Below are 22494 nucleotides of genomic sequence, written 5' to 3'. Positions count from 1 at the left end.
ACATAATGAACGTTGATATTTCAAAAAATAATAATTTGTACCCATGTGAATTTTACCGTCTTTTTGAAAATTTCTATTCATTTAACATTTTTTAAGGTTAGCTTATCACACAAGTTAGTGAAAAAATATTTGATCTCTTTTTCAAATACCGTATAGTTGTAAAACATCAAAAAACCCGAAAAAAACCAAAAGATCCAACTAAAGCCAAAATCGAAAAAACCGACTTTATGTGGTTTGATTTGATTTTTAAATTTAATAAACCGACATAACTGGTTTAGATTTTTTTTATTGAAAAACCAAACCAAACCAAACCGACCTATGTACACCCCTACACACACCAACGTTAAAAGGAGCATTTGAGGTATGCTTCTAACAAAATAAAAACCTCTAATTAAAAATAAAATTGAAATCGTATTAAAAATTCAAATGTAATGAATTTCATATAAAAGTACTTTTCGAAGTGGAATTAAAAGTGTAAGGTTCGGATCGGCATACGATTTGATTTTATAAAACATACCAGCTTTTGGTAAAGTGACTTTCATATAATTTATCATTATTAGAAGAACAAGATATGTATGGTTCTTACTATGTGAAATTAATTTATGTTAAATCTAGTGTGTGTATATATATATATATATATCAATTATTTTTTTAGATGGTTGATATCAATAAAATATTGCTCGTATAAGTATTTACACAAAATCAATAAAGTTTATCAAATCAGAAAGAGTTGCTCAAATAGTAAGGATCCCTCACTTTCAATCTTAAAATTATGAATTTGAATCACTAAAAGGTGAAAACTGGCGAAAAGAAGAATTAAAAAAAATCATAAATAACTCGTCTAATAAAAATAAATATATTAATTATGTATGATTAAGTAAAAGAAAATTATATTCAAACTCATGACATTCGGATATTTACTTGCAAATAAATTTTATGACGTATGTTTCACATGCTAAATCACTTTCTTAATTGCACATCTTTCTTTTTTGGTAGAATGTCCATATCATAAAACCCAATATATTTTATTCTATTTTATGGACACATTTATATGAATCAAATTTTCTCTTTTTAATATAACTTTTAAAGTATTTTTTTTATTTCTTAAAAACAAATACCATAAAATTATACAAAATTTCTGCAGATTTTTATTTAAAGTGTCATACAATTAATGTAACATATTTGCTTTTTCGTTGAAAGTATTAAGGCGGGATATAATATTGAGTCTGTAATTAGTTTGCTTAATTTTTGATTTTGAGATGACGTTTGAGTTCAATTATTCAACTAATCTTATATGGCATGTTTGAAAGGACATCATATAATTGAACTTAGTAAAATTACATTATTTGATTCGTTTGTCTGGTGAATAATTACTTAACATAAAATTATTAGGTAGAAATAAAGTTCCATTTCACTAGTAAAATACATTAAATGTACTAATATATTAGTATTCTTTTTCGTATATTTTTTTACTAATTTTCCAATCTTGGAGGAAAAGGCCGATGGGGTTGGTAAGTGTATCTGTCACTGCATGCACAATATATATAATTACTCATTTAGCTATGTGCTTACGTCCATATTCACCCATAAACAAAAAAAACAAAAAAATGGTCCACGTTCAGTCATATGCAATGTCCTGTGAAAACTCGTTTAGATATGCAATTTAAAATTATGATCTGAAATTAAATTAATATAAGATTATTTATTTAGATATATAATTTGAATTTCTTAAGTTATATATTTTTTTTCATAAATATAAATTTCATAAGTTGTGAAAACTATTAAAATTTCTCAATTCTTACACAATTTTACAAAATGAGCGAATCATTATTCATAAATGAAAGATTAAAGTATCCTAACACGTGGAATTGATAAATTGTATGAAGATATACGATTCATCAATGTGGCACGCCGCCTTAGTATATTTTCATACTTTTATCTATGAATTATGATTTGTTTATTTGATAAGATTATTTAAGAATTAAGAAAATTTTGATAATTCAACACTTGTGTATTTTTCATGTTTATATCAAATTATATCGTATAAAGATTTCAAATTATATATCCAAACAAAAGTTTTTCATTTTCAAATCATGATTTTGGCTCATTATTACATATCACATATCCAAGCAAACGCCGAATTTATCGGGGGCACTCGATTAATATGATACTTTGAAAATGCTACTCCATCATATAGGTTGTTTAATTAAAATTAAGAGCGATACTTTTAAAAATTATGTCCATGTGTATTTAACATTAATTTCTAAAATTCGTAAATGAATCTTTTGGCGGGACCCAATACAGAAGCATAACAAATTGTGGCAAGGATGTGGGCACATGGCATAAACTAGTATTCCAATAATATTGCAATACGCCCTCCCAACTCTCATACATCTCCACATAACCCTATTAACTATTAAGTCATTTTTCTTCGGTGTTCCGTATGATTTTATATATAAAAAAAATTAAATTTAAAGTTTTTTAATTAAAAAATAGAGGACTACATACAAATACAACCTTTTGGGATGATGTGTGGTAAGGAATTAAAAGTTCTTAGTGAGAGCAATAGCGTTATATAAATTTTCACCAAAAGAAATTAAAATATAAAGAAACAAACACACACAAAAAAATAAAAAACATTTAATATATATATAATATTATACATACATAAAAAGTATTTAATCATTTATAAAAGATAAAGTATAAAAATATTGTAGAACAATCAATAATTTCTAGATTGCGGAAAAAAATAGTGGCATACTCTAAGGAATCGTTTGGTTTGTGATATAAGGGCATAATAATTCCAAAATAAAGTGTATACTTATTTTATCTTATGTTTGAGTGAAGGTATTAGGTAGTTCGTAGATAATTCCCGTCATTTTCACAATAATTGAGATAAAATTTATATATATATATATATATATATATAACACTACTATTCAAAATAATTTGTTCTTCATAAAACTTAAAGTTGACTAGTCAATGAATTACGACTTTCTATGAATACTCAGATCAAATTTAATGGTAACATGAGGAAGAATATTTGAAAAATAGATTACAAGTATATGCGAATTTTCCTAGCGAAAATAAAAATAAAGGTCGTAAGGTAATGACAATTATTGATACAATTTTGGCGACATCCATCCATAGCCGATGAAAAGCTAAATAACAATGTCTAAATAGAAATATTGTTGATAATTTTCTTAAAGATTTTTTATGGGTCAATATTGATTATATATTTAGTAGGCATTTGGACATGCGATATGAAATCACGATATAAAATTAGGAGATGAAATCAACGTTTGGATATGCCATTTCATGTTGATTCCATCTCATGATTTCATATCATGAAATGAAATGCCAAGTTCTCCAAAAATCATAATTTGGGGATTTCAAATTTTGATTTGGAATTTTCAAATACAAAATTGACTCACAAGTTTATATTTTGTAAAAACATAAGGATGGAAGGAAACTCAAAGCGCTTTTCAAATTTGATGGGGTTGCATCAGGGATCAACGTAAGTCTGTTTTTATTCGTCTTGGTGATTGATGCATTAACACGACAAATTTAGGATGAAATGTCATGCTTTATGTTATTTGTAGATGACAGAGTTTTTATTAACACTGCTCACAACTAGATTAACACTAAGTTGGAGATTTAGAAACAAACTATAAAGTCAAAAGGGATAAGACTGAGCAAGATCAAGATAAAATACTTGGAGTCTAAATTCAATAATATAATATATAAAGAAGATATGAAGGTGAAGCTCGATACTCATGTCATCCAAAAGAGAGAAAAATTTAAGTATTTTGGATCTATTATTCAAGAAATTTGGGAGAGTGACGAGGATGCCACTAATTGCATCTGAGATGAAATGGTGTTGTATCCGTAATTTTGTGTAAGGAAAGTTCTACAATGGTAGTTAGACCACCTATGTTTTATGGAGCAGAATGTTGGCCGGTCAAAAACTATCATGTTGAAATTGGAGGTTGGAGAAATGGGGATATTGTGATGGGTGTGTAGGCATATTAAGAGAGATAGAGTTATAAATGAGGATATTTGAAGCAAGGTGGATACGACCTTCGTGGAGGACAAAATGTGGGAAGCAAGACGCCTGTGATGATTAGAACAGATGAAGATGAGATATCTTGATGCCTAGTGCGTTTGTGAGAGAGATTGACTATGAATGATTTCAAAAGAGGTAGAGGCAAATCGAAGAAGCATTTGAAAGAGGTGATTAGATAGGATATGCCACTGTTCCAACTTACCGAGTACTTGATTTTAGATAGGAGGCTGTGAATAGCATAGATAAGAGTAGAAGGTTAGTGGGTAGTAGTATGTTGTCTTGTCCTCCGTCCATACTAAGGGGTCGTTTGATTGGAAACAAGTTATCCTAGGATAAATTATCCTGGGATTAGTTATCCTAAGATAACTTATCCCACCATGTATATTGGATAACTTATCCCATCACTATGATTTAAATGGTGGATAAGTTATCCCAAACATGACAACCAAACAAGAAACCCAAATTTAATCCCAGAACTATTTATTCTTATCCCTCACACCAAACGACCCCTAATAGTTATCGTATTGCTCTTGTATGTAGTTTCAGGTTATTCAATTTCTGTTATTTATTGTTTTGTATTTTGATTATCATATAATTTTGTTGTAGTTAAGGTCTTGTTCCCATATTTTACTTCTTGTAGTTTTATTACTTGGTTTTCTGGATGCTTTAAACTATTTTCCAAAAAAAGAAGAAGTGAATAAGAGAAAATGTTTATGCAAAAACTTAGGAAGTATGTCAAAAAAGTCAAGAGGTATGTGGTATTAGATTGAAAATACAAAATTAGTAAAAGTAATTTCATTCACCATTCTATATAAACAAACATGTGTTAGTTTCATTTTGTGTCCAAACCCCTCCTCAAAGCCTCCAACAACTTTTGAGTTTTCCAGTCAGTGTTTTCTTGCTCATAATAATGGCGTCCACCCCTTCTCCTCACACTGCCGCCACAGCCCATCTCAATTCTCTCCTCTCTTCTTCTTCTTCCGTCAATCACAACAAACCTTCAAATCTCTCTTTCCTCCATGCCTCCTCAAATCCATCTTCCATCAAACTCCTTCACTCTGTTTCTGCGTCGTCGTCATTTCCACCATCAATTTCTTCTTCTTCTTCAACGACGTCGATTTGTAATGTCCTGAAAACTGTTGAATCTGCTGACATCTCCCTCTCTAGAGATCTTCACGGCGTCGTTTCGACTTCCAAACCGACCATTCTCGTATCCGAGAAGCTTGGAGAGGCGGGTTTAGATTTGCTGAGGAGTTTCGGCAACGTGGATTGTTCTTACGACTTGTCTCCTCAGGATCTCTGCACTAAGATCTCGCTGTGCGACGCGCTCATCGTCCGTAGTGGTACCAAGGTGACCCGTGAGGTGTTTGAGGCTGCTCAAGGAAGACTCAAGGTCGTCGGGAGAGCTGGTGTTGGCATAGACAATGTGGATCTGCAAGCTGCAACTGAATTTGGTTGCCTCGTCGTTAACGCACCCACAGCTAATACTATTGCTGCAGCTGAGCATGGAATCGCTTTGCTCACCTCCATGGCCCGTAACGTTGCTCAGTCTGATGCCTCCATGAAAGCTGGTACGTCTAATGTACTAGCAATAAGTTAAATCTACTGTTGTTTTTATCAGCAATTTGTATAGATCTGGAAACAAGTACTATGAGCAAAATTCTCAGTATCTACCTTATGAATTAGGAAATGGATCGATCGTATTCGGTCTTCATTTACAACAGAATTTTTAGGTGAAAATTAAAAAAATCTGGTAGGTAGTTTTATTTTTTTGTGTCGTTAGAACTATGACTTTGATTTGAATGAATATTTGAACCTCTACTAATTTAGTAATTAATTAGTTGGACTACTAATGATTCTATAACATAAAACGAAGCATTTGGTACTGAAGTTTAAGGTTAGGTATTAACTAAAAAAAATTAGATCATCACTTCTTTCCATAGAGGTTAGTCTTGTATTTAGCACAAACCATCTTTTTTTACTTAAAAAGACAAAAGGGCATAGAAAGTTGTGAACTCTTTTCAGTTTTCACCATAACCACTTTAGTCACATAAATTTATTCTGAAGCTTCATTTTTCCAAGTTTAGCTTGACTATTGAAAGGAGCAATAACAAGAAGTGGGTGGGGGCATTTTTGGAATCAGATCTGTTGGTTTCTGGGAGTAGATAGTCCAAGATTGTGACATTTTTGTATTCTAAATTTGGCTGACTAGCTAGATCTCAACTTTGATTTATGGTCTCTTGACAATCAATAAAAAATTAATCAATTTTTACAGGAAAATGGCTGCGCAGCAAGTACGTGGGTGTTTCTCTTGTTGGGAAAACCTTAGCTATTATGGGATTTGGTAAAGTTGGTTCCGAGGTTGCTAGACGTGCAAAAGGCCTCGGTATGCATGTTATTGCCCATGATCCTTATGCTCCAGCTGACAGAGCTCGTGCTATTGGAGTCGATTTGGTTTCATTTGAGCAGGCCATATCTACTGCTGACTTCATCTCACTCCACATGCCTCTTACACCTGCTACGAACAAGGTATTCAATGATGACACATTTGCAAAGATGAAGAAAGGAGTTAGACTAATAAACGTTGCTCGAGGGGGTGTTATTGACGAGGATGCATTAGTTAGAGCTCTTGACAGTGGAATAGTTGCTCAGGTATGTTCAGTTCATTCACTTCAGTATATTCCTTTATTCAATTAGTAACAACTTTGAAGCTCCAATATTCACTAGTCATCCCTTTCTTTCACAGGCAGCACTTGATGTGTTCACTGTGGAGCCCCCTCCAAAAGATAGCAAACTAGTGCAGCATGAGAATGTTACTGTTACACCTCATCTTGGAGCTAGCACAAAAGAAGCACAGGTACAATTATTATCTACGTTTAAATCATTTGCTGCACCTCCTTGTCCTATGCATTTGCCTTATTATACTCTGTCCTGTCCCTTGAGTTGTTGTGTTTTCAAAATCTTGTTTTCATAGGAAGGAGTTGCAATTGAAATAGCTGAGGCTGTTGTTGGTGCTCTAAATGGGGAACTTTCTGCTACCGCTGTGAATGCTCCGATGGTCCCTCCTGAGGTAAGCTTTAGTATTATTTGCTTATTTTTCTCTTTTAGGTTTCCACCCATACGAAGGAAAAGGATAATGAAATTCCTGCTTCTGTTATCAGGTTTTGTCCGAGTTGGCTCCTTACGTTGTGCTTGCTGAGAAACTGGGTAGATTAGCAGTACAGCTAGTGACTGGTGGAAGTGGGATTCAGAGTGTGAAAGTGGTTTACAAATCAGCTAGGGACCCTGACAGCTTGGACACTAGACTTCTCCGAGCCATGGTAACAAAAGGCATTATTGAGCCTATATCTGATACAATCATCAACCTTGTAAATGCAGATTTCAGTGCAAAGCAGAAGGGTCTTCGCATTAGTGAAGAAAGGATTATTGTTGATTCATCTCCAGAGTACCCTGTTGAGTCAATCCAGGTGCAGATTAGCAATGTGCAATCAAGATTTGCAAGTGCGTTATCAGAGAATGGAAACATCAGCATTGAGGGTAAAGTGAAGTATGGAGTTCCCCATCTTACACGTGTTGGACCATTTAGCGTTGATGTGAGCTTGGAGGGTAACCTCATCCTTTGCAAACAAGTGGATCAACCTGGTATGATAGGGAAAGTTGGGAACATACTTGGTGAGAGTAATGTGAATGTGAGTTTTATGAGTGTTGGGAGAACGGTGAAGGGAAAGCAGGCAATTATGGCAATTGGAGTAGACGAAGAACCAGACAAGGATACTCAGAAGAAGATTGGAGAGGTGTCTGCGGTTGAAGAATTTGTCTTCCTTAAACTATAGTCAATATTGCTGGCTGATGGAATGGAATGGAATGGAATGAAGGAAGGAACTTGTTATGTATTACTAGTATTAAGAAATAGATAAAAGAGTGTAATGAAAGTTTAGCATTTGCTATGTATCTGCGGGGATTTAGGTGTTGGTCAAATTTCTTTCTCCTGTAATCCTAATCCTCCTTAAAATTTTCTATTTACAAGGAACATTTATTCTCTTTTACTCCAAAATCTTTATCATGTGCTAGAATTTAGGCAAAAAAAATACTAGTAAGAATAAAAGGATGACATGAATAAAGAAATGCTAATCACGAATAAAGTAGCATCGCAAAGGCTACGGTGTTAATTATCTGTGTAATATCCTTATCTTCTTCTCGTAAGAAACTTAATCATAAGACTACGGGTAGGGGTGGTGACCCAATTATGCCTTGTGCTTTTCTTCGACATAATGATGCTGCTTTTCATTTAGTAGTAGTATAAATTTTTTTATTCCACTTCTCCAAAGAATTTATTTATATTCAAGTCCACAAACAAAATTAGGTGCTTTGACCTTCCTATTTCAAATTAAGGATCACCTATTTTAAGATACAAAAATTAAACAGTAGATATGGGCAAAAAAGACGTCAATGATTTTTTCAAAATTGGTTGAATCAATCAAATTGAATTGTATAAGTGTACCTTAAACCTTGATATACTTGGGTGTTGCAATAAATTTTGTTCAAAAAGATTATGACATCAAATTCAAAAATCTATTGTCATTGTTACAATAATTCAAGTACTCAATACTAATTTGATACTATTATCTAAAGTTGTAAACGATAAATTTTAGCATCGCAACAAAAGATATACTCAATTTAACAACATTTCACAATATTTACTTCGTATATTTAATTACAAATTATTATTTTATCTTTTATAAAATTAAATAAATAAATATTTTTGAACCAACTAAATAAGTAAATATAATAGAAGTTACTAATAGAATAATGAAAGTCAAAACAAACTATCCATATTACAAAGGATTTGGCATTTTAGGATATATTATAAAGGAAAACGTATTTTTATTTTATGTTATTGTAACTTTTGAGTATTTCAATCTATCAATTGTTATGGTTGTTAGATGACATTAAAAAATCAAATTGTACCAAAATCAACTTTTTTTGAGATCATTTTTACAAATTTAATTTGAATCATGATATAATAACTAAAATAATTAGTATATTTACATTTTAAAAAAATATCCGACCGAACCAAATTATTAAAGTCGGTGCCATTAACCTAAAAATATTAGATTTATTGAAACTATATAGTATATAAATAATGTATTTGGACAAAACCCCTCTACTTTTGTCGTCTTTCTTAATTATCCCAAAAGTCCCCAAATCGGTGTTCTAGGGTTTAGGGTGTGGTTGTAAACTTGTAATTGAGCTAAGGATTCATTCGATTGCAGATGGCTGGTAATGCTATTCACCCATTCCACCAACAATGGCCTCCAGCTCCAGCCCCTCCTCTTCCTTCTGGCCCTCCTCCACATCATCACCATCACTCAATGCCCATCGATGAGGTAAACAGCCATATCAAACACTTGCAGCTTCTTGCTCGCTTTTTCCGCTACTCTCAGGTTAATCAATTACGGGTGCTGTCATTCATTTTTAGGTTCGGACGATTTTCATCTCCGGGCTACCGCAGGATGTAAAGGAGAGAGAATTGGTGAATCTTCTGAGGTGGTTACCAGGTTACGAAGCATCTCAGCTCAATTTCAAAGGCGAACTACCCATGGGTTTTGCCTTATTCTCTAACCATCAATGCGCAATCGGTGCAAAGGACGCCATTCAGGTAAGTTTTCATGATACTCTTCTCGAGTTTTTTCTCGCCGCTGAAAATGTCTTTTTGCATGATTCGTTACTTGGATGGGTGTAGGGTTTGGTTTTTGATACGGAGGGGAAATGTGTTCTGCACACAGAGATGGCCAAGAAAAATCTCTTTGTCAAAAGAGGTTAGTTTTTATTCTTGACTTCTCTCTTTAGCTTTCTTGCTTTTCTTTCTGTTTTCGACTCGAAAAAGTTATATACATGTCCTTGTGATCGAGGTTAGTGCAGGAAAAAAGGGCTAATTTCTTTGTTTAAATAATGCAAGTATAAAGACTTAATACCATTTTATTTAGTGCACAAAATACTATTCCCTCCGTTTCAAAAAGAATGGTCTGGTTTGATTTGGCATGGAGTTTAAGAAATTAAAAAAGACTTTTGAATCTTGTGGTCCTAAATTAAAGTTAAGTCAAATGTACAAAATTGCCCTTAATCTTGTGGTCTTAAACATGCCACATTGAAAGCTAAAAGTAAAATGTTACCAAAAAAGGAAAGAGGTCATTCTTTTTGAAACTGACTAAAAAGGGAAGGAGGTCATTCTTTGTGAAACGGAGGGACTAATAACATTAATAAATATAATAAATGTTGATTATGGGGAACCCGAAGAGATAAATTTTTCTAGCAGAAATTTTCGTGCGACATTAATACATACTTATGTTTTTTCTTAAATAAGGAGAGAATTCAATATTATGCTTTAATATTTTGTAAAAACTTAAAAGTAATGTTTTGTAATATGTCTTTCAAAATGATGCATCTGGTGCTGCATTGATTCCTGTCAAGCTAATTGGATCAGAAAACTATGGAGTTTGGAGTCGATCAATGAGAATCGCGTTGTTAGGGAAAAGGAAATTTGGATTTGTGACTAGAGCCTGTAGTAGAGAATTGTACAGGGATGAATTTCACGAGCAATGGGCCTTTTTAGAAGCCATTTTATGTGAATGTGTTATTATACAGAAAGTCAATCGATTATTTGAGTACAATTTCTTAAATTCTTTTTAAATATTTATTATATTGACTTATAGGTACTTTTGATGTTGTTTTGAAATAAATAAATGCTAAGGGAGATTGTCACTTGGTTGTCTATGGGTTCCTGTATTTTTTAAATCCATATCTGCCTCTGCAAGCATAGTCTTTAAGGTGCTTGAGAAGATTAATGAAGAATTTGGTTCATTTTTAAAGCAGTCTCAGCTATTCACTTCAATCTTACAAGCTCAAGCTATTTTATGTGTCAAATGCTAGCTTGTGATTTCTAAGTGAGATGTGTTGTGAACTGTGTTGAGTTTACATATATAGAATAGCATTGGCTGATAATTCTGAGTTTATATTTCCATGGGATTGTCTGTTGGAGATTAGGAGGCTGTATGTACCCAGAGGGGTCAATCTTATTCTTTTGAGTAGATGTCCATTGAAAAGAACTTGATAAACTTACAATGAGATTTCCTTAGGTATGGTAGCAGTGGAGAATTCAAATAGCTTATACGTGGATACTAAGCATTATCTAAACCAGTCTGTCAGAAGATTAAGGAATTAAAGGCTTACATTAGTTTTACATGTTCTTCCTCCCGCGCATGTTGCCAGCCAACCCACATTTTTAAGGGTAAGATTAGCAGCAGGGAAAAATGATTGTTTCTATTGTTTATAGACCATATTGGAAAATAAAATGTTTCTTAGAGCCAGAATAGCTGTTAATCTGGCAAACTGCTTACTCACATTGCTTGTAAATTTTCACGGAAGTGTTAAGCAAGGCAAAGGGGAATACTTTGGGGCACTTCATCGATTTTATTTAAAAAGGAGGAATATTTTGGACCACATGAACTTTGATGACTTCCTCAACTTTTCAGCTTTATCGTTTTTTCTGATTTGTATTGGTTTTTATTTCACCGTTTGCTGCGGATTTTCTTAAATTTCTTAATTTTTGGTTGATCTTTTAGCGCCTCAGAGATAATCTGCTCTAGTGGTTTTACCCACCTTTATTTGTATGACAAAACAACGTTACACTAGATTCTTCTTATTTGATTTGTCTGCAGGAATTGTAGCTGATTCAAATGCACATGACCAGAGTAAACGTATGCGTACGGGAGGTGATTACACACACAGTGGTTATTCAAGTCCCTCTCCTTTCCACCCTCCTCCCGCACCTGTCTGGGCACCACATGGGTAAGAGTTCTTTAAATGCAAAATTTTCTTTTGCATTGTAAGACAACATTATGATGAAAAGTGTGATAACTGTAGGAATTGATTGTTCTAGCAACATAGAGCTAATTTTTGAACTATTTATAGTCATGTTTCTAGGAGAAAAAAGAAAAGAAAGTTAAAAGGAGGTCAATGATTTCTTTTATTTGTATCGAATGATTGTATCTCCTTTATTTCCAACCCCCAACCCATCCCCCAAATACAAAAAAGTAAGGGATTGTATTTCTCAGGTATATAACTCAAGCTCCTCCACCATACAATCCATATGGAGGCTACCCTGTTGCGCACATGCCAATGGCTGCACCTGCTCCTGTGCCAGCACCAAGCAGTTATGCGCCAGTCCAGGTAATGCATGCATGTCTCTGCCTCTGTCATTTGTGTTAGATTTGCAATGTTTTGCGCAGAGAGCTAAGGGTTGACTTCTTTTCCGGCATGCCTTCTCTTTTGTGATTCCTTTTTAGGTTTGTCTTGTTTTTGTTTTTGTTTTTGATCTGGGTTTACTATGGCATATTTGTTTACGGCTTAGATATGACTTTATGGTTAAGTTGGTTGGATCCGACTTCCTTCAGTATAATAGTATCTGTGTTCTGCAGATCTTTTTGAGACTGTTACCGGCTGGTTTTGTTGGGACAGAGTTATGCTTTATATAGTTGTGGATGTAGCATTTTTGCAGTATATGCTTGTTTTGATGATTAATGCATCTTGTATCGTGTAGTTTGTGTTTTGCTTTATCCACTGATCTATTTTTTTTCTTCTTGTAGAATACTAAAGACAACCCTCCCTGCAATACCCTTTTCATTGGTAATCTTGGAGAGAATATAAATGAGGAAGAGCTGAGGGGCCTTATCAGCGGGTATGGCTCTGCATTTTGCTATTCCGTTTATGCGGAAGTACTATTTCTTATTTTCATGTCTCCCGCTAATGCCTAATCTATTAATTTGCTTAATGTACTACCAGACAACCTGGATTTAAGCAGATGAAGGTTTTGAGACAGGAAAGACATACAGTGTGTTTCATTGAATTTGAAGTAAGTTCGTATTATCCCGTGCAAGATTCTTCTTGATTCATCCTTAGTTTTTGCATACATTCTATGCTTATTCCTCTTATCAACTTCTGCCTGTGGTATATGCAGGATGTGAATAGCGCCACCAATGTACATCACAGTTTGCAGGGTGCTGTCATACCGAGCTCTGGTTCAGTTGGCATGCGAATTCAATATCCTTTTTTCTTGTTTAGCTGTCTCATCTATGGTCTACCGGAGCTTGATATATCAGTCATCCTTTTTACTTTGTTTCTGCCACTCTATTGTTTTAGCGGTCTGAGTCTGACTGTTTACTTGATAGCGTGGACTTGATGTTTGGCAAATATCATTATGATTGCTGCTAACAGGCCGACGCCTGACTAACATTTTATTCGTGATGTTGGTTTAATCTTCCTCTGCAAATGTTGTGGCCAATCTTTTCATCCTTTCCCATTCTTTTTCTTCCCTAGCATCCAAAATGAAAAGAGAAAATGATGATAGTGCTTTGTGTGCCTCTGCATGTGACATTTGAGAAGGGGCTATGCTTCTTTGAAAACTTACACTTTCCTGTAGCCTTTTCCTAAATACATATTAAACCATGATCTATGTGAGAAGTAGATGTGATAATTTATCTAACAAAGGTGTGATCACCAGCTCATGCAAAGTACTCCTTTTAGGAATCTGAGTTTCATAAATTTATAATCTATTGTAATATTCTTTGTATGACCATGTTTCTCCTTAATATTTAGCTACATATTCAAAGAATCCATTTGGGAAAAGGAAGGACTTTGGCCACCCAGCTGTTGCCCCCAATGCAAATGGAGCTCCTTCACCTCTGACATACTAGTAGCTGCAGGGGATGTATTCTGTTCTCTATGCTCTGCCAAATACAAATGCATCATGCAGCTGTTGCATGCATCCTTGCTATCATCAAGTCATGAGCATTATCATCTTGACATGAACATCTTTTTGGACCATATCATAGTTTATCCAAGACATGCATTTGAAGCACAGTCATCTCAACATTGTCAGCTTATTCAGGGTTCACATTTTGTGACATGTCATAAGATGCATTTAATTTTTGGCCTTGAATCTTGTTGGTCTGTGGTGTCGCATTGTATTCTACATTTGGGAATTTCTTTATTTTGTGTTAACATATGTTTTAAACCTCAAGTGACTTCTTAGCACCTCTAACAACGTATTATGTGTGAGTGAAATAGAATCTGCATCATAAATTGAGATCTTAATGCGATTAGCATCCATCTCAACTCTCTCTGGTTAGGGTTGTCAGTCACTCCTTTAACCCCTTACTTAAACTGATGATAACGCTATAACATCCAGGTTTTCAGATCCTGGAAGACTGGATTGTCCTGGAAATTCCATTGTGCTTGTGTTATGCAGGATTTGTGCAAAAAGAGGGGACTTCCTTTTACTTGGGGATTGTCAGTTGCTGGAGTTGCTTTATCCAGGTATTTTGTTCCGCATGCAGAGTGTGCACGATCGTATAGATGTTGATGCAGCACCGTGTGAGAAGATGGTTCTTGTTTGTTTCAGGCTGGTGTGCTAGGTTTGAGCTTTCTCGCATGTTTCCTTTTTGCTCAGCTAACTCCAATTGCAAACAAAAGTTGGACTCCTTGATTTTTCATGGTTGACTGGTTGTGGATAAATGATCTGTAACAATTTGGAGTGAGTGACTTTGAAGAGCAATAGTTACAGGATTTTGTAGGAATTAGTAAATCCATTAGATTCTAAATCAGCCAGTATTTCTACCTTTTTCTTTTAAAAAAGTATAAAGGTGATAACCGAATAACTTGATTTAATTGGTTAATATTTCGGAATGCTACATGAAATCATCATGGTGCAGTACTGAATATCACAACCGTAAGTTTGATCAATGGTTTGTTTGGTTGGAGGGATTGAAAAGATGATCTCCGCATGATTATGCAGTGTTTGGTTGGCTAAACGAGATACTTTTTACCTAACTAATGCTGTGTTTAGTTGGCACTATTAGATGGAGTAATTTTTACCTAAACTAATGCAATGTTTGGTTTGTTGCATTAAATGATTATTCGTATTGAGTTGTTAATTCTTTTGGTACAATTGTTTTACGTATGTGGAATATACATCTTTAAAGTAAGTGATATATCTATGTAACATTACTTGTATGGAATACTATCTACTGCATAATTATTGCTCATTTTATCTTATATATTGCGTAAGTTATCAGTGCCTTGGAATTTACGTGTAACTAGTAAGCACATCAAATGATCCTAAGCAGTGATGCGCTTTGGGTTATAGTATGACAGGTTTGGGTGAGTAAAAATTTATCCGCATTTGGTGTTGACATAAAAACAATGAATATCTGATACCCTGTTGCCATTAAATCGTACTTGGTAACCAGTAATTACAGTGACTTTAATGTATCAGTTGATCATGACAAATTATGTTTTGGTGTAAACAGGGCAAATTTTTTACATTTTTGAGTTCATTAACTGTCTACTTCGATTGAGTTGGAGTGTGCGCTGTTGTTACTATTATATCATCTGTTCATTTTTGCACATCCTTTCAAGAAATAATAATTGATATGGTGTTTTTATCACAATAGTCATATTAATGTTTTGAAAAATGATTTGAGGAATAAGTAATTAATGTTAAGGGAATAATATGTTTTTATCTTGATTGCTAAAGTTAACTAGTAAAAGTGAAGATGTATTTTAAACATAGTGGATAAATAAAAGTGATGTGCTAATTGGTGATTAAAATCCAATTGTAATATTGGTTCCAAATTTCCGTGGAATTTCATGATTGACGGCCACTTAGTTGGTTTTTTGGCAATGTGAATACATTATGTTTGTTATGAGATGCTCTTTGGAAAGGAATTTATGGCATGTCTCCCAACAATTTTGAAAAGGACAATAATTTGAAGACGTACCAATATTTATTATTTATTATTTATATTATAGATAAGAAAGAAAAAATATTAGGGCTGTCAGTTTTAACTCGATTATAATGAAGGGTGGGTACTACTAATTTTGAAGCGGAGGTAGAAGAAAATATTGAAAAGCCAATTCGGAGAGATATTTAATATTTATGGAACAATGGGAGGTTACATATATGAAGTAAGAATGCATATATAACACTTGAAGTTAATAATGCATAAGTTATATTTATATAATATAACACACTTGAAGCATTATCAATCACCAGAATGGTAAAAGTTTATTGGTATACGTATCTACACTTTATTAATGAATGAATGTTGTTAGAGTGAGTCGGTCTTGGTCGTGTCGTGTGGACATGGAAAATTGAGTCAAAAAGAGTCCACGCACTGACACAGCTAAAATTGTGGGCCATTTCTGCCGGAATACTTCTGCCAAGTTCCACCCCTATCCGTAATACTCACTTCTAGAGAGAGGGAACATTTCTTTTAATTACTTTTACTTGTCACTTATTTTTAAATTAAGGTTTTATTTTTATTTATTACTTTTTACATATATTAAGAAAATACAATAATTCTTTTCCATATTTTATTCTCAGTATTTTTCAAATTATTTTTAAAATATAATTTAGTATATCTATATTAATACTTACTCCATTCCATATTAATTTAATTTTTAAGGTGTTTCACACCTTTTAAGAAAAAGTAGATTAAGACATAAATTGAATCTAGTTTTTCATTTTTACCCTTATTAATTATTGTCAAATTTATGATTAAAATAATTAAATATTAATTAATCACTAATTCCAATACTAACTAATGAAGGGTAAAATTGAAAGAACACTCTAAAAGTAGTCTAGAAAATTGAACAATTAAGTTAATTTGAAAAATGGAAAATGCCTAAAAAATTAACTTAATATGGAATGGGGGAGTAATTACTATCTTTTAATGAATGCGGAAAGACTTAAAAAAAAGGAAAAAGGAAAAATATACCCCCAAACTATCATAAATGGTACGTTAATACCCTTCGTTATACTTTTGGGTTGTGTATGTCCTTACTGTCAATATTCTAGAATGTATATACCCTTAGGATAGACGGAGGGACACGTGTCATAATTTTATAGGCCTACACAAATTTAATTTATTTTTTACCCATAATTACAAAATCCACCCATCTTTTCCAATTTTAACCCATCCATGACCCAAATTGTAACCAAAAGCACCCAAAATAAAAAAAGCGAAGTTTGGTAAGACAATAAATCTCTCAAATTCCTCTTTTCTTAACTTATACAACAAAGACTAATTTCAAACATTTAAGTTTGAACAACATTTTCAACGAAGAAGAACATGATATTTTTTCCAAAAACCCTTTGGACAATTTCTTATTCTTCATCTTCTTCAACAAAAAATCCTTCGTAGAATTTTTCAGTTAATTTGGCTGAAATCACTCATAAAATTTGATTTTGAATGTATGAGATTGGAAAAACATGATGGAACTCAAATTCCTTAATTCAATTTCACCTATAAAACAACCACCAAGTCTTAATCTCTTCCCCACACTCAATCCACCAGAAAAAAAACTTTTAACTTTCCACAAGTTTTGATATTTTTATAACTTTTTTTGCATATGAAGCTTTTCATGCCTCTACGAACATAGAAACAAGCACCCATGATTGAGCAGAAACTAGAGAATGAAGCAGTCTACAAGTTGTTTGTGCTGACAAGTTGCACGACGACTATGCTAACACCGAAGAAGTGTACAACCAGATAATGTGTGCTCATCTGTTATGCGCGGGGCTTGAAGGACTAGAAGAAAAAGAATTAATTTGTGGAAGAACTGACACCAAAGGGTGTTTAAGTTAGGTTAGATTGGGGAAGAAGAAGAGGGTTTTTAATCGGGTATGGGTGGGTTAAAATTATGAAAAATGGGTGAGTTTTTTTAATTGTGGATAAAAATTAAATTAAATTCGGGTAGGCCTTTGAGATTATGACATGTGTCCCTCCGTCTATCCTAAGGGTATATACGTTCTAGAATATTGACGGTAAGGACATACACAACCCAAAAGTATAACGAAGGGTATTAACGTACCATTTATGATAGTTTGGGGGTATATTTTTCCTTTTTCCTTTTTTTTAAGTCTTTCCGCATTCATTAAAAGATAGTAATTACTCCCCCATTCCATATTAAGTTAATTTTTTAGGCATTTTCCATTTTTCAAATTAACTTAATTGTTTAAACATACACAACCCAAAAATATAACGGAGAATATTGACGTACCATTTATGATAGTTTAGGAGTATATTTATCCTTTTTCCCTAAAAAAAAATGATATGGTATGCTTTTGTGAATAAAGAATGACTTCCCTCTCTCCACTACTGTTTAAGGTAGTTAAAGTTGCCCATTGTGTTTTTTCAACATGTTCCCATTTCTTTTCACACTTAAACCCAAGAAAATTCCCAATTTGTTTTCCCCTCCTTAAATTACACTTCAAATTTCTTTCTACATCCCACTTCTTTTTCTTCCCCCAAATCATTTTTCATAGTAGCACAAATTATGAAGATAGCTGTTAAAAATTTCATCTTTTTTTACTGCTGCTGTTTCTCTCTGTGGGGTTATGCTGTATATGCTCTCACTTCTGATGGCACCGCTTTACTTTCCCTTTCTAGTCACTGGATTGGTGTACCCTCTTCTTGGAATGCTTCAGATTCCACTCCATGTTCTTGGGTTGGTGTTGAATGTGATAACAACCACTTTGTCACCTCTTTGAACCTCTCTGGCTATGATATCTCTGGCCAATTGGGACCTGAAATTGCTTATTTGAAGCACTTGCTTACCATTGATTTGAGTTATAATGCTTTCTCTGCCTCCATTCCTTCTCAACTCACTAATTGCACTCTTCTTCATTACTTGGATCTATCCTACAACACCTTTACTGGACATATTCCTTCAAACATTGGAAATTTACACAAGTTAACCTACATAAGCCTCCTCTCTAATTCATTGACTGGTAATATTCCTGATTCCTTGTTTTCTATCCCACATTTGAAAACTATCTACTTTAACCAAAACAGGTTAAATGGTTCCATCCCATCCAGCATTGGTAACTTGACTCACCTTTTATCTCTCTATCTTTATCAGAATGACTTGTCCGGTCCAATTCCGTCTTCCATAGGAAACTGTACTAACTTGCAAGAATTGTATTTGAATGATAATCATTTAGTTGGTAGTTTGCCTGAGAATTTTGATAAGCTACAACACCTTGTTTATTTGGACTTGAGCAATAATAGTCTACAAGGAAGTATCCCTTTCACTTTAGGTAACTGCAAACATCTTGACACTCTGGTCTTGTCATCCAACACTTTCAATGGGGAACTTCCTCCAAGTTTGATGAATTGTACTAACCTAAAAGTTCTTGCTGCTTTTTCTTCTGGTTTAAGTGGCCCTGTTCCTGCTTCTCTAGGCCAGCTCACAAAGTTGGAGAAGCTTTACCTTACTGACAACAATTTCTCTGGAAAAATACCACCTGAGCTGGGGAAGTGCCAGGCCTTGCAGGAATTACTTCTACCGGAAAACCAACTGGAAGGTGAAATTCCTAGTGAACTAGGATCACTCAGCCAGTTGCAGTATCTCTCTCTATATTCCAACAAATTGAGTGGTGAGATTCCCCGCACTATTTGGAAGATTCAAAGTCTTCAACATCTTCTTGTCTATCGGAACAACCTGACTGGGGAGTTACCTCTTGAAATGACTGAGTTAAAACAATTAAAGAACATATCCTTATTTGAAAACCAGTTTACCGGAGTTATACCTCAAGGTTTGGGGATTAACAGCAGTCTAACGCTGCTGGATTTCACAAACAACACCTTCACAGGTCCTGTTCCACCTAATCTTTGTTTTGGAAAGAAACTGGAGAAGCTTATTTTAGGTTATAATCATCTCGAAGGTGGCATTCCTTCTCAATTAGGACAATGTTATACTTTGACGAGAGTAATTCTCAAAAAAAATAATCTGTCAGGTGCCATTCCAGATTTTGTTAAGAATATAAATCCTATTTTCTTGGATCTCAGTGAGAATGGCTTCAGTGGGAAAATATCCCCAAGTTTGGCAAATCTTGGAAATGCTACATCAATTGACTTATCAGTGAATAAGCTTTCAGGGTTTGTACCACCAGAGCTGGCAAACCTTGTCAACCTCCAGGGTTTGAATCTTTCGTACAATGGTTTGGAAGGTGTACTGCCATCTCAGCTTTCAAACTGGCAGAGACTGTTGAAGTTTGATGCAAGTCATAATTTGTTGAGTGGATCGGTCCCATCCATTTTTGGAAGCTTGGAAGAGCTATCCATTTTGAGTCTGAGTGAGAATAATCTTTCAGGAGGTATTCCAACCTCCTTGTTTGCACTCAAGAAGCTCTCCAAGCTGCAGCTTGGTGGAAATGCACTTGGTGGGGAAATTCATTCAGCAATTGCGACTGCATCAAGAGAAACACTGAGGTGTTTAAATCTGAGTAGTAACAGGTTGACAGGTGAACTTCCTGCGGAGCTAGGAAAATTTACTTTCCTGGAGGAGTTAGATATAGCTGGCAATAACATTTCTGGAACTTTAAGAGTTCTTGATGGAATGCGTTCATTGATATTCATCAATGTATCATACAACCTCTTTTCTGGTCCAGTACCTGCACATCTGATGAAGTTCCTCAACTTAACTCCTACCTCTTTCTCGGGAAACTCGGGCCTTTGCGTGCACTGTGATCCAGAAGAAGGCTCAAATTGCCCTGAGAATATCACGTTAAGGCGCTGTGATCTTCAATCAAACAATGGAAGGCACCTGAGTGTAGCAGAAACGGCAATGATTGCACTTGGGGCACTGATATTTACCATTTCCTTACTCCTAGTAATTGCTTACATGCTTCTGTGGCGCAAAAGTTCTGGGAAAGGAGTTGCAATCTCTGCTCAAGAAGGTGCATCGTCCCTGCTTAATAAAGTATTGGAAGCTACTGGGAACCTAAACGATAAGTATGTCATTGGGAGGGGAGCTCATGGAGTTGTATATAAGGCCATCTTGGGTCCAGGGAAAGTGTATGCTGTGAAAAAGCTGGTGTTTGTTGGTATAAAGGATGGAAGCAGAAGTATGGTTAGAGAAATTCAGACAATTGGAAAGGTTAGGCACCGCAATCTTGTCAAATTAGAAGACTTCTGGCTGAGAAAGGATTATGGGCTGATTCTTTATAATTACATGGAGAACGGGAGCCTTCATGATATTCTCCATGAGACTAAGCCACCTGTAACATTAGAATGGAGCGTTCGGTACCGAATTGCTATTGGAGTTGCTCAAGGGTTGTCATATCTCCATTTCGACTGTGATCCTGCCATTGTGCATCGAGACATCAAGCCCATGAATATCTTGTTGGACTCTGATCTGGAGCCTCACATATCAGATTTTGGTATTGCCAAGCTTCTGGATCAGTCTGCAGCAACTTCCGCCTCCAATGCCCTTCAGGGCACTGTTGGATACATGGCTCCAGGTATGTAATTTTCATTTTTTTCTCACACTTCCTTTCAGTTAGCTGTCTCTTTAGAGATCTAGTCATCTGTAGAAAAATAATATTGTCTGTGTCTTGTCTGTTTTTGTTGACAGAAACTGCATTTGCAGCTACAAAGAGCAAGGAGTCAGATGTTTATAGTTATGGTATTGTCCTGTTAGAACTTATAACTCGAAAGAAGGTGTTGGACCGTTCACTCTATGGGGATACAGATATTATGTGTTGGGTTAGGTCTGTTTGGACTGAAACTGAAGAAATTGAGAAGATTGTGGATCCAAGACTTTTGGACGAATTCATAGACTCAAGTGTCATGGAACAAGTAATTGAAGTGCTTTCACTAGCTCTTAGATGTACAGAGAAGAAAGTCAGCAAAAGACCCTCAATGAAAGAGGTAGTCAAGCTATTAACAAGGTCAAGTTCGAGTATACGAAGCAAGTACTAGCTAGCAGGGACATGTAGTATCTAGTGTATCAGTCAGAGGGGGTTTCATATAAACGCCTGATGTGTTCTAGGTACTCTATTTTCCAGATTAAAGTAGTCCTAGCTTCCAGCTTTCTGAATCCATGTTACAAAATGCTCCCTGCAGGTTCAGTATCTTTTTATTGGTAGAGGGTGATAAAAATATATTTACTTCTGTAGTTTAGAAAGAGAAGGCGTGTGCCTTTAGCTGTAAATGTTCTTTTCCATCACATGAACATGGATGAAAACTAAAGATAACTTACTGATTTTCATCTTAGTTAATCATATTCTCAGCAAAAAGCAGTTCCTTTTGCCATTCCTAGCAGGATTTGTTATGGTAAAGCCATATTGTTTTCTCCCTAGCTATTTGCAACTGTACAATTACTCCAATAAAATAAGCTTTCTTAAGCTTTTTTTTTTTCTTTTCTTTTTCCTTGGTGAAACTTGATAATCATTTGTAGTAGTTGATAGCTGAAATCTTCGCATGGAATCTTATACCTGCTTTCCGTTGCTTTCTTTGCAACCTTTCCAACATAAACCTACTGTAAAGTAAGTAGGCGTTTGGCATAGATTCCAAATATTTTTC

General features: G+C 34.6%; 3 protein-coding genes across 4 annotated transcripts; all 3 read left to right on the top strand.

The window, feature by feature from the left end:
* Positions 1 to 4891: 4891 nt before the first annotated feature.
* Positions 4892 to 8112, top strand: LOC102580248 (D-3-phosphoglycerate dehydrogenase 3, chloroplastic-like). The gene is made up of 5 exons (XM_006342810.2): positions 4892 to 5637; positions 6342 to 6718; positions 6813 to 6923; positions 7041 to 7136; positions 7228 to 8112. Exons 1-5 carry the CDS (start codon positions 4977 to 4979, stop codon positions 7897 to 7899), a joined length of 1917 nt encoding a protein of 638 aa, XP_006342872.1. The 5' UTR covers positions 4892 to 4976; the 3' UTR covers positions 7900 to 8112.
* A 1111-nt stretch (positions 8113 to 9223) lies between these two features.
* Positions 9224 to 14747, top strand: LOC102579827 (RNA-binding protein with multiple splicing). 2 transcript variants are annotated; one of them, XR_366952.2, is made up of 10 exons: positions 9224 to 9453; positions 9546 to 9725; positions 9810 to 9885; positions 11785 to 11914; positions 12181 to 12295; positions 12712 to 12803; positions 12908 to 12977; positions 13083 to 13165; positions 13725 to 14440; positions 14526 to 14747. XR_366952.2 is itself a non-coding variant. In XM_006342809.2 (9 exons), the coding sequence occupies exons 1-9, from the start codon at positions 9340 to 9342 to the stop codon at positions 13816 to 13818; spliced, it is 954 nt and encodes a 317-aa protein (XP_006342871.1). In that variant the 5' UTR covers positions 9224 to 9339; the 3' UTR covers positions 13819 to 14747. The 2 variants fall into 2 exon arrangements, 1 of the variants encoding a protein (XP_006342871.1); XM_006342809.2 differs by having other exon boundaries at positions 13725 to 14747.
* A 3564-nt stretch (positions 14748 to 18311) lies between these two features.
* Positions 18312 to 22329, top strand: LOC102579501 (receptor-like protein kinase). The gene is made up of 2 exons (XM_006342808.2): positions 18312 to 21431; positions 21545 to 22329. Exons 1-2 carry the CDS (start codon positions 18464 to 18466, stop codon positions 21889 to 21891), a joined length of 3315 nt encoding a protein of 1104 aa, XP_006342870.1. The 5' UTR covers positions 18312 to 18463; the 3' UTR covers positions 21892 to 22329.
* The last annotated feature ends 165 nt before the right edge of the window (positions 22330 to 22494 follow it).

The sequence above is a fragment of the Solanum tuberosum genome, unplaced genomic scaffold, assembly GCF_000226075.1.
Source record: "Solanum tuberosum cultivar DM 1-3 516 R44 unplaced genomic scaffold, SolTub_3.0 scf00040, whole genome shotgun sequence".
Taxonomy (NCBI): domain Eukaryota; kingdom Viridiplantae; phylum Streptophyta; class Magnoliopsida; order Solanales; family Solanaceae; genus Solanum; species Solanum tuberosum.
This window is presented reverse-complemented; position numbering and strand designations above follow the sequence as displayed.

Bases quoted from the DNA above. Each gene is read 5' to 3' on its own strand.
- LOC102579827 (XM_006342809.2), top strand. From the start codon at position 9,340: ATGGCTGGTAATGCTATTCACCCATTCCACCAACAATGGCCTCCAGCT. The intron at 12,296-12,711 runs GTAATGCATGCA...TTCTTCTTGTAG, and splicing joins GCAGTTATGCGCCAGTCCAG to AATACTAAAGACAACCCTCC. The intron at 12,978-13,082 runs GTAAGTTCGTAT...TGGTATATGCAG, and splicing joins TGTGTTTCATTGAATTTGAA to GATGTGAATAGCGCCACCAA.
- LOC102580248 (XM_006342810.2), top strand. From the start codon at position 4,977: ATGGCGTCCACCCCTTCTCCTCACACTGCCGCCACAGCCCATCTCAAT. The intron at 5,638-6,341 runs GTACGTCTAATG...CAATTTTTACAG, and splicing joins TGATGCCTCCATGAAAGCTG to GAAAATGGCTGCGCAGCAAG. The intron at 7,137-7,227 runs GTAAGCTTTAGT...TTCTGTTATCAG, and splicing joins CTCCGATGGTCCCTCCTGAG to GTTTTGTCCGAGTTGGCTCC.
- LOC102579501 (XM_006342808.2), top strand. From the start codon at position 18,464: ATGAAGATAGCTGTTAAAAATTTCATCTTTTTTTACTGCTGCTGTTTC. The intron at 21,432-21,544 runs GTATGTAATTTT...TTTTGTTGACAG, and splicing joins TGTTGGATACATGGCTCCAG to AAACTGCATTTGCAGCTACA.